This window comes from Thamnophis sirtalis, unplaced genomic scaffold (assembly GCF_051295495.1).
Source record: "Thamnophis sirtalis isolate CommonGarterSnake01/CBP01778 unplaced genomic scaffold, rThaSir2_p1.2 scaffold_1, whole genome shotgun sequence".
NCBI classification, from domain to species: Eukaryota; Metazoa; Chordata; class Lepidosauria; order Squamata; family Natricidae; genus Thamnophis; species Thamnophis sirtalis.
Genome location: NW_028261381.1, coordinates 68,133,235 through 68,151,202, shown reverse-complemented (window position 1 = coordinate 68,151,202; position 17,968 = coordinate 68,133,235). Strand labels below are relative to the sequence as shown.

Here is a 17,968-nt window from a genome sequence, read left to right as displayed (position 1 = left end):
TTATATCTACCCTCTTCTGATTTTGTTTCCTTGCTCACTGTGCCATATCACTCACAGAACCAGAAGTATCTTGGGTGAATTTTTTGGTATACTTATTCTTCAGTCTGACCCACCCTCCCTTTTTTATTCTACAAATGTCTCTTTGTTAAATTTGATTCTAGCCTGCCCAACTTCTTTTGGTACCTTGTCTCTCCTGGAAGTAGGTAATATTCTAAAGGGGCTTTTTAAAGCTAGATTTAAGATGTATGGACCAACCTCCAGAATTCCCCAGCATGTTGGATGGGGAATTCTGAGAAATGATGTCTCCAGATCTTAAAAGTTTCCAAAGTTAAGAAACACTGATCTAAAAGATAAGAGACTTCTAGCTAGTTCTGTCACCATTTAATTTTCTCACACCAGACTCTCATCTTTGCCCAGCTATCTAGACTACCTCGCCACACAAATGATATTTGGGCAATTGTTTCCTTCAGTATATTTCATCTGCTGGCTCTGGAATATCTACATGTGCCTCTGAGTCAGGATGTGAAGTAAGCATTCAGCTGTGCTCTAACTTTGTTATAACTGCAACCTCAACTACATGAGTGCTTCTTCCAAAGAAAACAGTGCACTTAATTAATCACATGCAAAGTAGGACACATACTGTATGTCCTACTGAGTAGGACATATACTGTATGAGTAGGACATATACTGTGTGATCTGAAACAAATCAATAGGCTTCCCAGGCAGAAGTCCAGCAGCCACCAGGTTGAGTGATTCCCATTCAGGTTAGGATTTATATCTATATACCATTTCTTGCTTTCATTCCAACATTTTTACCAGCCTGTACTGAGCAATGTTTTGACACCGGGATCATTTTTCCAAAGAAATCTGATCTATGTTGAGTCTTATCTACAGGAGAGCTTGTCCCATTTGTGTAGGAGCCAATTACAAAAGCAGAAAACATTTTGAGTATGTAGAACTAAAGAATTCTCTTCTTTCCAGTCTTAATAAAGTACAGGGTTGACCTTGTTAATATTTTTTAGACCTAATGTACAGCAATTCATTTTTCTTAGCAGCTTCACCCTATTAATTACTTCTGGTAACAGTGTGATCAATCAGCACTAAAGTTTACTTCCTTTTCTGTTTCCAGCTGATAGGGGAAAACGTTTATCTGTCCCTAACCACATGACCTTTTCATTGTTCTGAATGGTTGCCTCTTTTTATTATTCCAGTATTCATAAGGCTATCCTGTTTATACTGCAGAAGTTCCTAGGGTTTTTAGCAGACTTTTCCCACCCTTAGATCATCAAACATTAACCATCATGAGATCTGGATTAGCCAAGGGGCTTGTAAAAGGCTTCGGCCACCCGAACAACAGCATTTTATCATCACACAGGGAGGTGACTGCAACATTATATATACAATGATCAGTAAGAAGCATGTGCTTCAGTCGGTGGTTTAAATTACAGTGTAGTGAGAAAGACTAGAACAATTAGGTTTCGGTCAATAGTTATGTGAAAGGTTCCCACCAAAAACTTCCCTGTTTCCCTGCAGAGAGCACCCTGTACACCCTGTACCAGGTGGTGAATGTTTATTATATTGAGGGTAAAGACAGGACAGGCTATTCATTGGCCTTCCACATTTGAACAAAAGTGAATTCTCATAGCATCAGGGAAAGCAAACAAAATCAATTGTCAGAAAAACTACTCCTAAGTGCGCTTGCTAAAAATATTTGTTCATTATTATTTTTTTAAAAAGTGAGTTTGCTGATAATCCAATGCAGTGTTTAACGACTTGTGTTACATTATAAAATGCCACATGTCTATGATTTGGGGCACCTGCCATATGGAGCACAATGTAACCTGTTATATCCCTCCATTCCTGTTACCTCTTTGTTGGCATATGGCAAACTTATTTGGGAGAGAAATAAAAGCAGTTCATCTGGTTCTCAGTCAGGACAAAAATAAAACGTATTTGTAGAAAGGCAAACAAATGCTTATTCCAGATCAAGCTGCAAACACAAGATGAAGAAATCAAAATATTCTACAATCATGTTCACTTCTTCAAAAAGAAGTAAATCATATTAAAGACATTTCAAAAAGAAGTATATTTCAATTGATTTATCCAGTTTTCTCAGGGACCTTACAATATTGTAATTACAATTGTTATAATTACAATAATATATTGTAATTATTATTATAATTATGTATAATATACTTTGGTATTTTCTTTTTACTTTCTTTTTTCAAACCCCTCCCTCCCCCTGAATTGGGTTAATCAGAGAGATAGGAAATGCAACTTAAAAAGAAATAGCTTTGCCAAACTGTAATAATGAAGACAAAGACTTGTAGCATTCCCAGGGCATTCTTTTTAAGAAAGCTATTCTAGCTATCAATTTTCAAAACAACTGTTTTTTTTAAAAAAAATTGGTCCTAGAATATCCAGAAAAAGTGGATATCATCTGAGAAAAACAATATTATCTTTGTTTCCAAAGAGACAGATTTCTGTTACTATTTCTGCAATAGGTTAAGAATTTACTTGTAATATCCAAAACACTAATTACTGCTTAATAATGATTTATGGCATAACTTCCACTGAGTCAAGTAGGATTTATTTGTTTGTTAATATATGCACAATTGGATTGCAACACTATATTTCTGTAAAGTTGGGAGAAAATCCTAATGTAGTCAGGATTGAGCTATATAGGTACAACCTTATATTCAAGCTGCTTAATTCACATTAATTTCAGTAGCATAATGTGCAGAGACTGCAGCCCAAAGGGACATCCAGTTATCATTCTGGTTGATCAAATTTAATTTTAGTTATTTCCTTACTTACCTCAGGTACAATTTCGCAGTGTCTCCTCCTAACACTGATCTTTCTTACAAAGTAACTCATACAAACAGCAACTGGGAAGTGAGGGGATTTTGAGATGGATGAGGAAGAATTTAAAAAAAAAACAAAAAACAGAAGGATATGCTGAACCAGATCATAGAACTGTAATTTGGGTGAATGAGTTATTTTTCAAAAAAGGTTCCAGCAGTGAAGAAAAATGAGTGCAAATGTGCAATTAGACAGTTTAATATGATACAATATTTCATATAAAAACCTGTACATGTACAATATCTAAAACTCTAGCTGCAATCTACACACTGGTAGATTATGTCACGATGATTCTCTCTTTAATAACCTTGTCAGGTGGTTGGACAGTGAAGCTAGTCCAGACTTTCATTTGGAAGTAAGGAGAAGGAGGCTGATAATTTTTTAAAAACTCACTTGATGTGTATTTTCACAAATAAACTGAAATTTGCGTGACCCATCAAAAGCGCGAACGTCACAAGCGCGCCGACAACACCGCGGCGCTAAAACCGCGATTTCAAAAGCGCGCCGACAACAGCGCGCCGACAGAAGCGCGATTTCATTTAAGGTAAGATTTACAGTTAGGGTTAGGGTTAGGGTTAGGGTTAGGTTGAGGGTTAGGTTGAGGGTAAGGTTGAGGGTTACGTTACAGCGCGCTTCTGTCGGCGCGCTTTAGGGCTAATTAGTCGCTAATTCATCGCGCGGTTTTGTCACCGCGCTTTAGACACCGCGGTTAGTCAGGCGCCCTTTTGTTGTGCGCGCATTTGTGGTGGAACCGAAATTTGAACTAAATACAAGATATTTAAGGGAAGGTGAAATCTAAATCAAAGATTCTGAGGCCATAGGGGAAAATAAATTGCAGTTATAACCACATCAGCATGGAATTAACATCCAGCTAAATAAATATGACTTCTTCCAAAATTCAGAATGAGTTTGAACTAAATTGCTAAGGAAATACTAGAGTGGGGCTGTTTTTAGTGCTCAATTTCTTTCTTACTTTTCTGTTCTAATATACAGTACTAACTGGATACCCGTGTTTCATGATGAAACTATGTGATCAGGCAATATAGGAGAAATCTGGTTCACTCCAGTTCAATCCGTTGGCTCAGTGGTAGTACGTGATTGAAACACATAAGGGAATATCGCTGCCTCTGCCTTGAGTTTGGAAAAAGTTCCAGAGGTGGAAGGCATAGACATTTTGGTAGGTACTGACATTTAATAGTGTAAGGAGCCCCAGACCGCTCCTGAGTGAAGGAGTGCAATGTCTACCAGTTTGAACTGAGGTAACAGAATGTGAGGCAACTGGCAGTTGGAACAGAGTTCTTTTCAGGTAGGAAGAGGGAGTGGAACTCCTTAGCATCAGAATGTATTAATTACTGTATAAGAAATACTAATGATCCGATGGTCATTTTGAAAAATCCTTTCTTAGCGATCACCTAGAAGCCAAGAGGAACATACTGCCAAATTTCAAGTTTGTAGGCTTTACGGTTCTGGAGATTTCATGATGAGTGAGTGATACTTGGCTTTTATATATATAGATTACTTTTCTTAGAGCTTTGTAATGAAAATGTGTACTGTATGATTTAAAGTTCTTCACACATTTGGACAAATTTGTTTTCAAAAATCTCTTCAGGTATCTTTAGCAAATGTTAATGCAACCCCAAAAGACCAGAAAAAGATGCCAGACAGGAACAAGATACTATTCATTTATTTGCTCTAACAAGAAAACAAGTTCTTCTGGCCTCAGCTAGAATTCACTCATCCTCAGCAGAGTCGAAATCCAGTCCAGTTTTTAGGTGAGATTCCTCAGGCAATAAATTTTTATCCTTATCATTAAGTCTAGGGGATGATGCTTTTTCTTAATTTACTAAAGGCATGAAACAAAAGAAACCCTGAACTGGAGCTGACTTTGGAACCTGCTGGTTATTTCTGTCCACGCTGCGCAAAAGACCCGAATTAAAACCATTAAAACCTCGAGAAGGATAGTAGATCCTTCGGGGATCACTCGGGGCGTGAACGGAACTGACAAAATGCTTGAGGGAGTCAGAACAGACTGCAAACTACGTCCTCGTGGTAAAAGAAAAAAAAAGCAATGGGAACGAAAGAGCTACCTTTGCAGGTGCGAGGTTGTAAAGTTCGTTAGGCACCTGCTCTTGAATTGGATGGTGCTCGCTTTTGTGTCACCCCACTCCACTCCACACACCCTTTAATAAATTTTCGAGTTTCAGTACCACGCGGGTGATGGGGGGGGGAGGCTTCTCCCCCATGCCAACTACTAGCTGGGCAGATCCCTCACCGAGTCGCCCTTTCTATCTTGAAGCTCTTTGCTTGGGGCTTTTTTAAAGCACAATACGCCTACAGGAGACCCTTTTTCAAGGCGCAGCCCCTTCTAGTGTGAAGTTGGCGATGCGCACAGGCAACTCTTGAGACTTCTTTCACTGCTGCTGTTGGAAGAGCTCACGTGCAAAGCCGCCCCCCTCGGGAGGACGAGCGAGCAATCCAAAGGAGCATCAAGCTCTCGCGCTGCTCCGGGCCGACGTCTTTCCCTCGCTTTGCCTTGCAATTTCCTCGCCTACCAGCAGCGAGCAGCAACCGGACGCCTGCGAGGAGGCTTGCGACGCGCGCGCGCGTGCTCTCTCACTCACTCTCTCACACACACACCCTCTCTCTCTCACTCACTCACACACAGACACACACACATACAGACATCGAGGGGAGGGGAAGGGCTCCGGAGGCTTGGTGTGTTCCTGGGTGGAGGAGGAGAATCAGTCAGCCAGCCTCAGCCTACAAGGCGCCTCCGTCCATTCATCCAGCCAGCCTCATGCCGGTTCCCGCTCTTTCCCAGCAGTCCGCCGCCTGGGACGCCAACCTGTTTGTGGAGGTCACTCCGGGGCCGCTTGCAGCCTGTGGCTTCTCCCCTTCCTCGCTGCCGTGCGGCGCCTGATGGGCTTGCCGCTGAGAAGACGGCTGGGAGCTTTACGCTAAGCGAGAAAGCATCCCGCCTCGCCGCCACCTTGCACACCCACAGCGGAGGGATTTACTTCGTCTGGAGGAGCAGCTCGAGGGGCTGGCCGCACGCCGGGAAGAAAATGTTCCTCGACCCAGACGCAGCCAAAGGTAATAAGCGGCGCGCCTCGACCCCGCCGGACTAACTAGCTGCACGGCGATCGGGGAAGAGACCGCCCCCCTCCCTCCGGGCAGCGCCGAGCACTTGCCGCGGACGGCGCGGGTCGGGGGAGCGGCCGCCTTTGTACGGAGGGACGGGGAAGAGCGAAGAGCGAGAGGGGATCGGGAGGCGGAGGTCGTGGCGCCGCTCCACGCACCTGAAGGAGGAGGAAGAGGATGACTCCCCGCGGCTGATTGGGCGGGGAGCCTGGGGAGTGGAGGGAAGGGCTCCGGCACTTCGCTAAGGAGGCGGCGAGAAGGGGTCGGGTGGTGGTGGTGGCGGGAAGCACCTTCCGCGGCGACCTGGCTTGGAGGAGGTTGCGAGGGGTGCGCTGGGCGCAGGACTGGAGGGGACTGGCTCAGCGAGAACTTAGCGGGGGAGGGAGAGCAGGGCCGCCTAGGGAGGCGGAGCCCAGCCGGCTCCATAACCGCCTTGCCTTCCGGAGACTGGCTAGTGGGGCTGTTGCCGCCGGCCGAGTTTGGAACGGAGGAGAAGGGGGAGGGTGGAGAAAGAAAAAGAGGCCACCGAGCCGCGCGTTGTTTCCCGATCTCCCTCTGCCTAATTGGGCTCCCCGCCTAGGCGGTGGGGCCCTGCTCCAGGTCACCGTCACGCCCGCCGCCCCCTGGCTTCCCTAGCTAGACTTTACGGAGTTTTTCCCGGCCCTTAGGTTGGGAAGGGGGGGAAGACTCTCTCTCCGACCGCCGCCTCCTTTCTTAAGAATCTGCCGCCCTTCGGAGCCGCGGAGGAGGAGGAGGCGGCACCTGCTACTGTATTCCTGGGCGAAAGTATGACCCAGATCGCGGCCGCCTGCTTCCAAGCGCGAGTGCTTGACCCGAGCTGCCTCGCCTCGCCTTTTCTCCTGGTCCGAGACAGGCTTGTGGCTGGCCGCAGCTCCTGTTTTTCTCCCCAGCGAATCTTTTTTTGTCCCTGAGATGCTTGAATGCTTGTTTTTCTAGGAATGTAGCGATCACCGCTGCTCTGCTGTGAGCAGGCAGTGCGGATGAGCTTAATTTGGAATTGGAAACCATACTTACATTTAATCCTACCTCACCTACACCCCCAGGCTGTTTTAATTTGGGAGTACTATCTAACCACTATCTGCCTCCATATTCAAAGAGAAAGATTAAATCCCAATCAAAAGTTGCAGCAAAAGTGTGGAAAGTCGTGACTGTGTGCTGCTGTGGATGTGTGTATAAAAATCCATAACTAAAGGAGGTTTTGCCCATTAATAGGGTCATTAGTGGTTTGTTTATGTGGCCTTTAAAAAGAAAGGACCCAGAAGGGTAAGGCTTCTCTCCCCAGTGCTGAAATTTGGGATTACTGACTACAGATCAACTTGTGAAAAATCTAAGGGTATCTTGCAAGTTTATGCTGCTTCTAGTTCTTCACAATGAACAAAATCTGTAGATGTGGACTACATATAATTTCACAGTAATTTACAAAATTGCCAAAAAAAGTTTGTTTCCTTTTCTGACGTGGGTGCCCTTCGAGCGGATGGACCTGCCAGAGTGGTGTGATCAGTGTATCAAATTGAAGAGAAGAGAGCTAGATCATGGGTCTGAATTATGAATTTCCTTGGGTTACAATCATCTCAAAGGACACTGTTTATTAAAGGTTATCACTACACAGCCATTCATGAGAAGATACAAAGCCTGACCTCCTTATTGTTACATTAGCACAAGAATGACAGGGTGATGCTATGAATCCCTAGTGATGAAATCACTGGTCTGGTTTACATCAGTAGATTGTTGTAGTGATAAGACAGGGAAAAATACATATACTTGTAGTGTGTTGATGGAATTACAAATGTATGCATAGATGCAACCTGCATATACCAAAGCTGTTTGAAAAAGCAACAACTTGATTAGGTGGAATGGATACTCTTGGCTTCCTGTCTGCTTTTATATTGCCAGATGCATCAGATCTGGTCACTTCTGGAAAACAATGAAGTTCTGATAGAATTTAGTTTGTTCCAGCAAGGCTATTCTTATGCTGTCATTGAAAAAAAAGCTTTAATCCATAATCTGCCTTGGCAATATCCTATGGCAACCATTAACAGAAAATAATTATATTGTATATACTTCAATCTGACTGTTCCAGACTTGCTTTTACTTTTATTCAGGTGGAAGCAGAAAGAACACCCAGGAACCATCCTTTATAGTATTCATCATTAATAGCTAGTGTTATGTGTATAATTTTCTATTCAGAACAGCTGTTCTTTTCTTCCCAGTCTCAGCTCAGCTTTTGTAGGCCTCTAAATTCATCCCCCCCCCCTGTTCTTTTGGAAAATAGAGAAGTCAAAACTCTACTGAGCCAAGTCAGAAGGGAGCCTGCTGAAGAATAGTACATGGAGACGTATTTTTCCACGTTCCTGCCAATTTATTTTTCACAGTTGCACTACACAATTCAGAAAAGTATGTTAAGTTAGCTTGTGTTGTCTCAAGTAGTTTTTTGTGTGTGTGGTATCTTTCAATTCCTACAGATTGTAGCACTTCAATAGCTAGGTTGGCAATTCATTTTCAAACTATTACAGCCATGAGGATCTCTTGCTCTGGGAAGAGAGGTGCAGAGAAAGTTGTAATGTTAAAGGTGTCATTTGGCATAATCCTGCTTTCCAGTTCCTTTTTTGGGAAAAAACAAACCCTTGTGTTGAAGATCAGATTAAGTTGAATTGACTCTATGCACTCTGTTCCTCATATACAAGGTCTGTAAGTATGTAAACCTTAATTCTTTAAGTTAACTCTTAACTCAATGAAGGTCAGATTCTGTTCTCAAAAGTCTGCATACATCTTTTTCAGTAAAGATAATTATTCCAATATTAACTATAGCCAATGGTTAGCACTAGCTGTGTTCCACAGGATTTCATAGCATAGTAATGCTTGTTCATCTTCCTTGATGAATTCAAATCTTGTTGAAAACTGGAGTTGTTTCTACCATCTGCAGAACCTCCCCACATCTTAATTAATACCTTAACTAACCCATAGGATATGTATGTCACCTCTATCAGAATTCAAAGTGTCCTCACACATACAGTTTCTTTAAAAGTTGTAACATAAGGAGGAAATCTATGTTTTTTAAATTGTAGTATTCCACAGAAATCAATGCACTTTATTAATCATATAGAAATCAATGCACTAGGAGGTTTGTGCCTTAATTAATGCCAACCACGTTTATTTTTAGTGTATTTTATTTCATTCTTTAATGTTATATAAACAATCTTAGGTTGAATGTTTTTTAATGAGTCTAATTCTGGTTGATAGCTCAGTTCCAGAGCTCATTTTGTGTACAACAATTCTAAGCTTTTTTGCTCTTAAATCTCATTGATTTCAGTGAAACTTCCTTCTAGAGTGACATACAAGTAAAGATGGATTTTGCAATTCACTAGCACAGAAAGTGTATGGGAGGAGGAAAGGGGATTGGTAGGGAAACAGAAACAAACTTCATCTTCTGCATGAATTATTTGCAATTTGGTACTCCAAATGTATTACACATTTCTGTTTGCTACCTTGGAAATCCATCAGGAATAGATAAGAATTAAATTCAAACTGTCTTCACAGCACATATCATAGATGATCCAAAACAAAATAATGAATTTGAAAATCTTAACATTGTAATATTTTATATGTTTAAGCCTGAAGAATTGGCATCGCTAACCTTTCTAGCCTTAAGGACTAAAGCTAGTATATGGGTGTCAAACTCGTGACATCACATCATGTGATGTATCGTGACTTTTCCCACCTTCTCTAAACTGGGGGTGGCTGTGGCCAGTGTGGGTCGCATCCAGCCTGCGGGCCGTGAGTTTGACACCCCTGAACTAGTGGGTTGGGGTAGAAACTGAATGCATGGCTGTATCCAATTGTAAAAACTCTTTCTCTCCTCTTCCTCCCACATGGATTGCTCCATTGTTACATAGAAATTACACACACACTCATAAATGCATACAGTACAACAGTCTTCTCTCTTTTATAAAGACACATTCAGAGCATGGTTACTGGAAAGAAAGGGAAATAACAGGGCTGCCTCCTCCCACCTATGACCTGTTTGCTGCTTATTGGTTTTGGGCTGTAGGCATGATCTGTTACAGCAGGGATAAAATATAAGATAACTTGACGTATTCAGAAACAAATTCAGCGGGCATGTAGGAAAATAAAATGCAACTGCCACCAATACAATAGAGGCTATACACAATTGCATTTTAGATTTGTAGACTAAAGACTGATCAGTCTCTCCCGGTCTGGTGATTCCAAATATGTTCAATTACAATTCTTATTCCAAAGCAAGAAATTGATCAGATCTATCAGTTAATGATTGGTAACGGATTAAGAAACGTATCATTTTTCACCTTCTTGTTATTTTGGATGGGAATAACTGATACTTTATTTCAACAATCGGAGAATAAAATGTTAGGAGAGCTCACATCAATCCTATTCAAAGATTGTGAATTTCTAGCTCAAAAGAATTGTTTCTTCAAATTCCATTTGTCCTCATTTGATCTTCTTTGACACAGCAGATGGATGTCCTCTTGCTTGTGATATGTAGCCATTACATTGTCACACATAAATATAGAACGCTAAATTCATGGGGATAAAGAGGTCTTATCTGGCGTACAGATTCTGTGGTCAAGAATACAGGTAGTCTTCAACTTATGTCCACAATTGAGACTAGAAGTTTTGTTGTTAAGCAAGATGGTTGTTAAGTCAATTGTGGCAATGTTATGACCTTGTTTGCCATGGTCAAGCAAATCACTGCAATTGTTAGGTAAACCAAGTGGTCATTAAATGAATCTGATTTCCTGCTTTGACCTTGCTTAATGGAAGGTAGTTGGGAAGTTCACAGATGGCATAATGTGACCCTTTAACAATAGAATTCTTTATTGGCCAAATGTGATTGGACACACAAGAAATTTGTCTTTGGTGCATATGCTCTCAGTGTACATAAGAAGAATAAAATACATTAATGAAGAATAAAAATACAGAAATAAGAATAAAAAATATTGTAAATATATGCTGGTTACCAAGCGCCTGAAGTTTGATCACATGACTGTGCAGATGCTGTGAAGGTTGAAAGTACCAGTTGTGAGTTTTTTCAGTGCTTTGTAACTTTGAACAGTTACTAAATGAATCCAAGGATTACCGCATTATATTTGCATTTCTCAGAAAATGTTACACACTAACTTCAGGTCTTTGTAGATGTCAAGGCTTTGTATTATTAATTTTAGCCTCACTTGTCTGTCAATTGGAAATGTGGTTCAATTCACACTACTTCAATATCTGCAAAAATGTGGTGGCAACGAGTTTATTTGAAGCATTAGCAACAAGTATGGGTGAACTCAGGTGCAGGATACATGCAAATGAATTACGGAATTATGACAAGGAGAGTTGTGTGAAGCGTGGGATTTAGAAAAGGAGGAGGAGATGATTGAGTTAGTAGTTTATATAAATATGAAAAGGGGAGGGGAAGAAAGCAGTCTGTGAAAAAAACTGACCACAGAATGAACACATATGCAGAACACAAAAAAGTAGATAAGCAGGAGTAGAAGTGGGAAATTAATTTACAGGGAGAAAATGGAAGCAAGACATGGCCGTCTCATTGAGTTTACATCCCTCTTTTAGATTCTTGGCAGACTTGCTTTTGTGAAGAATAAATTGAAAGAACAGAAGACGCTAGGTGTACCACTGAGACTTGACTCATAAAGCTGCTTCAGATTTTCAACCTTTTGAAAAGTTTGAAGATGTGTAATGGACAGTGCCACAGTGGCACTGCTGCCACTGAGCTAGTAAAAACAACAGGCATTCCATAGAAAAGCCAACCAGTGACGTAAAAGGATAAATAATCAAGATTTTAGATGTAATCATGCACAGCAAAAGGGAGATTCCATCTCACTTGCATTACTCAGATTTACCCCTGTTCCAATTCATACCTGCAAAGTTTCTTCCCAAATCCACCCGCTCCCTCCCCTTTACCCTGAAGACTCAGAATTCTTCCTGTTGCTCCTTGAAGCCATAGCATTAAGGTGGCCGCTTTTGGGTTAAAGTTGTTCTACCGCCCCTCCCCAACCAATTCTCTCCAGAAATATAGCCATTGCTCCCTTCATTTGCATGATACATCTGAATACTGGGGGGGGGGGGCTGATAGCCGTTTAGCATATTTTCAACTTACGTCCATGGTTAGATTTTGGTCACTAAGTGGCGCAACTAAGTGAATGTTAGTCACTAAGTGGTGTGGTTGTTAAGCAAATCATTACTGAACCTTATGATCATTTTTACCGTAGTTGTTAAGCGAATCATGCACTCATTAAGTGAATTACACAGGGAAATCTCTCTTTCAGGTTTCAGGTTTCAGGTTTATTGGGATTTATATGCCGCCCTTTTCCCTGAGGGGACTCAGGGCGGCTTACAACCACAGGGGAGGGGAAGTGCAAGGTCAAAACAAACACTTTGTGAACAAAAGAAAAATAATAAAACACAACTTTCATTCAGCAATCAAACACTCGGGCGGGTAATTAGAAGCCTATCCCCAGGCCTGCTGGGAGAGCCAGATCTTGAGGGCTGCGCGGAAGGTCTGGATCGTGGTGAGGGTGCGGATCTCCATGGGGAGCTCGTTCCATAGGGTCGGGGCAGCAACAGAAAAGGCTCTCCTCCGTGTGGTCGCCAGTCGACATTGACTGGCAGATGGAATTCGGAGGAGGCCCAGTCTGTGCGATCTGATTGGTCGATTTAGGGAGGTAATCGGCAGAAGGCGGTCTCTCAAGTACCCAGATCCACTACCATGGAGTGCTTTAAAGATGGTCATCATTATCCTGAAGCGCACCCGGAGACCAACAGGCAGCCAGTGCAGCTCGCGGAGGACAGGTGTAACGTGGGCGAACCGAGGTGCGCCCACTATCACTCGCGCGGCTGCATTTTGGACTAGCTGTAGTCGCCGGATGCACTTCAGGGGCAACCCCATGTAGAGCCCATTGCAGTATTCCAGTCTAGAGATCACCAGGGCTCGAGTGACTGTTGTGAGGGCCCCCCGATCTAGGTAGGGCCGCAACTGGCGGACCAGGCGAACCTGGGCAAATGCCCCCCTGGTCACAGCTGACAGCTGGTGATCAAAAGTCAGCTGTGGATCCAGGAGGACTCCTAAGTTGCGGACCCTATCTGAGGGGTGTAGAATTTGACCCCCCAGCCTAAGCGTTGGTGTATTAGCCAAATTATTGGGGGGGAAACACAACAGCCACTCGGTCTTATCCGGGTTGAGCACCAGTTTGTTAGCACTCATCCAGTCCTTAACGGCCTCCAGACCCCGGTTCATCACGTCCACCGCTTCATTGAGTTGGCACGGGGCGGACAGATACAATTGTGTATCGTCCGCATATTGATGGTATTTTATCCCGTGCCTCCGAATGATCTCGCCCAGCGGTTTCATGTATATGTTAAATAGTAGGGGGGATAGGACCGAACCGTGAGGTACTCCACATGTTAGGGGCCTCTTTGCCCATGATTTTGCTTGTTGGAAGTCAGCTGGGAAAGTCACAATCACAAGACTGCAGGATGCTGCCACCATGGTAAATGTGAATCGACAACCAAGTGCCCAAATCCTGATAACATGACCATGGGGATGGTGTGAGGGTTGCAACTCTTGAGTATGGTCATAACTTCAAACTGTCATTAAGCACATTATTGTAAGTCGGAGAATACCAGTATTGGTTTCAACTCCTTGCTATCTATACTTTGTAAAAAGACTTTAGTCCTTATCTGACCAGATGTTTACAAAATGAAAAGGCTGGATGGTTAGAAATTCACCTGAAGTTTTTCCCATATGGGAATGAAAGAGAGGGTGTTACTGGGAAAGGTGTCATGTGTGCATTAATACTGTTGCCCCCACTTATGAGTCAAAAATAATTCCACCCTTCTTCCTGTGCATGATTGCCAAGAAATGTACTCAATGGATGCATAAATTGTCATTAGGTCAACCATCAAATGTTGACTGAATTGGCTTGAGCAAAGGCATGCCAAATTATGACAAAGTGGTCAAGAGACAATTATCACTAATGCTTCATCCTAGAATAAAAAAAAAAACAGTTAGCTGTTGGCAAGATTGCTGCTCATTATAGATTAACGAGCCCAGAATAAACATTCCTTTTAATTAAAATATTGCTTTAAAAAAAGCAGCCCTATTGAGGAACCCAAATATCTGTTGGGTGATCACAAATAGTAAGTGTTGAAACAATCCTTGATTCCCCTTGGGCGTATTGCTACTTATTCGTAGGCTGTCGCCCAGATTGTCTGCCTATTTTAGGAAAGACGTGCTGCTGCAAATTATGTGACCAGTGCTGATTTGAATCGGTATGGGGGTATTTGCTCGGCTGACTCCAGAACGAGACAAATCGGAGAGGGAGGGAGGGAGAGAGCAGTGTAACAACCACTAGGGATTGTTGTGCGCAAAAGAGAGCGTGGGGTTCCTGCCCCACCCCTCTTCCAAGATAAAGGCCACCTTATCGGAGTCGCTTTGTTATCCGTTTAGTTTCCTTTCATTAAGAGGGCACCCCATGTCCGACGATCCTCCCAGCCAAGGCAAACGCACGCGTGCTCCCTCACTCGCTTCAAACCGAGGGCTGATCAACTCCGCCGGTATTGGACGGGGAGCCCTGCAGAGCGCGACTGGTTCCCGCTATTGCCCTTAAGGGCCCAAAGAGCTTTTTGACCCGAGCTAATGTGGGGAGGCGGATATGGAATAACCAAGCGCCTGGAGGGAGCCCGAATCAACCCCCGCTCTTCCTTTTCCCGGGGGAGAAACAGGTCCGAGTCCTCTTGCAAAGCGCCGGAGGGAGAAAGTGGGCGAGACAAGTAGGGGGCTTCGAGGCCGGCTGGTTCAAAATCGGCGGAAACACCAGGGGAGGGGGTGGAGAAATGTAGCTGACCGGCGTCTTTGTATTGTAAGGAGCGGGGGGGGGGGATGAGTGGAAAGGCCGGCGAGGAAGGGCTAGGCAGCGGCTCCCCGCGGGCTTTCGGAAATGGTGCGCGGTTCCCGGGAGAGAAAAGGGTCTGCGTGCGCAGCGCATCTCCTCCTCGCTGCGGCGGGCTAGGCGCTTCTTCCAGCACGGTCAGACTTCGCCTGCGGGGCGGAGCCGGCACTGCAGCCGCGGTACCGTCTTTGCCTCGTTGAGTGGCACGCCCTCTGCCGCTCCCAGCGATAACTACCAAGGTGGCTCTTTTCACGCACATGGCTTCTCGGAATTGGCTCCTTCCTTTTTTTTTTTTTGTTTCTATATAAAAATATTGTATATTGTTAATGTTAATTCCATGCTGATGTAGTTATAACTGCAATTTGACACACACACGCACAGTGTCCCTTTTAAAGCTAGTGACACAATATGCTTCCCCGGTGATTTGTCTCGGGATCTTTGTAGCGGTCACACGGTGCTGAGCAAACCACCTGGGTTTTCTGTTATCCTTTTCTGGGGCAAACCACCTGGGTTTTCTGGGGCAAGGACTGCTCACGGAGGATCGCTGGAAGCCGGCATTCTTGGGATTTTAACAAGGGACGGAGGCCAAGAGTCCTTGGGGCGTAAAAGGAACGAAACTGTTGCTTTGACAGACGCTCGCATTTTCCTTCTAGTCAGTGGTCTAGATCCCGCCCCCTCGCTGTAAAATTCCTTTGATGCTGTCAGGTGTTAGCAGTCTCCCGGAATAGCTCTTCTCGTGCGTCCTGCCTATGTCCTCCCCAGTCGAGCGGCAGGTGAGGCCAGGCAGCTAAAATTAACCCCAGTTTGGGTTAGAAAGGAAAAAAAAGGAACACATTCTTGCTAAAGCCAATCTTCCATCGCGGAAAGATTTGGGGGGTGCGGTGCAGACTTGAAATCAGAAGATGGTTTCTTCATCCGAAGTGGGGGGGGGATACCCCTGGACTTAGCTCTTAACCTTCCAGAGAGAATCTGAGACTGACATGGTGATAAAGATTGATGGAGATAATATAATTGCTGCCATCTTTCAAGTCCCCAAGGATCTGACTATAGGGGTGATGAATTTAACAGGAGCAGGCTTTAAAGAACAGGCAGTAAGGCTGCCATGGAGAAACTATGCTTAAAAAGGGCAAGCAGAGTAAGAGGAGAAGTGCCTGTTTGAATGTAGATAAAAGAGCCCCCCCCCCCCAGCTTTCTTCTCAATTAGTCCACAGATATTAAAGAAAACTTATGTAGAAAGAAGAAAGATGCTGGGCACTTTCCCCTGTTTTAATGAGAAGATAAAGGCTTTAGAGTGCAGGGAAAGTATTAATGATACTTGAAATTATTATTACTCCAAGACTATCTATCAAAATGGAACCACTCTTGATATCAATAACTCTGTAAAAAGCATTATCAAAGGGAGAGGCAGAGAAAAGTAAACAGAATATAATTCTGTTGCCTCTCTTTGTACTTTGAGCATTGACAAATGTGCATTTAAAATACAGATTTCTGATTGGGTCCAAATTTACAACCACTTCTGTTTTAGTAGTATAGCCATAAAGAATAGCCATTAGCTCACCATCAGGAAGAATTGGACTGTGTGGTCAGTAAATAGCATCCATAAGCACAGCAAAATAATCAGCTGGTGAACAATTAGAGTGGGACATTAAAATCTTGCTTCTAGAATGCCCTTCCTATAATTATGTTTGTACAATGTTATATATATATGAGGAAAAGAAGGAAATTTGAATTTATATCCTTTATCACAGTCACTTTATCTCACTCAGATTCAATTTTTCAAGGTTGTTTTGGCTAATAATGATGATGCACAATTATATGTAGTTTGAACAAAATACAGTTCTGACCTTGAAGGTTTATTTGTTTATTTATTCACACATTCATTAGATTTTAATCCCTTTAAAAAGTTCAATTTTCTCTGCCATACCCAGAAATTGTTTTGCAATGTCCATCAATTTCAAAAGCGGTTAAATAAATCATAAGGGATTAAGAATATGTAAGCATAAAATATTTTTTGTCTAATCCAGTTCTTCAGATTTCTGTAAGAGTGGGTAGGGTACCTGCTTCTGACCATAATATGCACAAAATTGGGTTATTATTAGTATTACAATTCATCACATAGTCAGCCAGATGTTCAGACTGGCATTTGGCATTTTATCCACGTATCGAGTCCTTCCCAAGGACATGAGATAGGCAGATGTGGATGTTTTATGGTGTTACAAGTAACATCACAGGCTGTAAGTTGTTCCTTCTGAGTAAAACTGCTTTTTTCAATTAATTGATGGTAAATTTGTCAATGCCAGTGGTGTTCAAGTGGTGCTCCAGTTGTTTTGGGATTGCACCCAAGGCACCTATTACTGTTGGTACTGTCTTTGCTTTTGCCACAGTCATTCCATTTCTATTTGCAGCTCTTTGTATTTTGTTATCTTCTCCAGTTCTTTTTCTTCTCTTCTGATCTCTCCTGGTACTGCCATATCCACCATCCAGACTTTTTTGTTTTTCTTATCAACAATTGATAAGTCTGGTGTCTTGCTATATGACAGACGCCCGTCTGCTTGAATTGCAAAGTCCCAGAACACTTTAGCTTCTTCATTTTCTATGACTTTGTCTATTTTATGGTCCCACCAGTTCTTGCTTTCAGGCAAATAGTATTTCTTTTAGATCAGGGGTGTGAAAACTTAATTTCATTGAGGGCAGCATCAGGTTGTGATTAGCCTTAGGGGGCTGTGGTAGGCATGATCAGGGTAGGTGTGGCCAGCTCAATGCCACTAGTGTCGGTGGCACCTGCGATGGCCCAAGCACTCTGCCAGCAAAAACTGCCTGCTGAGCTCCATTTTCGGCTGACAGCTTCTTGCAAATCTCTGCCAACTAAAGCGGAGCTTTGGAGGGCTGCCCACGGCCCTTCTGAGCTCTGGCAGAGGCACCGTGGGCCAGCCCTTCACTGTTTCCAGGGCAGCCCACCAGGGAAGATCGAAGTACCCTGCGGACCGGATCCAGCCCACGGGCCTTGAATTTGA

The 17,968-nt window shown here is 43.3% G+C and overlaps 1 protein-coding gene across 2 annotated transcripts in view; it reads left to right on the top strand.

Annotated features, from left to right (window-relative positions):
* The first annotated feature begins 5,525 nt into the window (after positions 1-5,525).
* SYT7 (synaptotagmin 7) overlaps positions 5,526-17,968 on the top strand; it is a 257,645-nt gene continuing 245,202 nt past the window's right edge. For both annotated transcript variants that reach the window (XM_087715082.1, XM_087715086.1), the window contains exon 1: positions 5,526-5,955. In XM_087715082.1, coding sequence (XP_087571208.1) covers positions 5,928-5,955 — 28 coding nt within the window. In that variant the 5' untranslated portion in view covers positions 5,526-5,927. The remainder of the gene's footprint in view (positions 5,956-17,968) is intronic.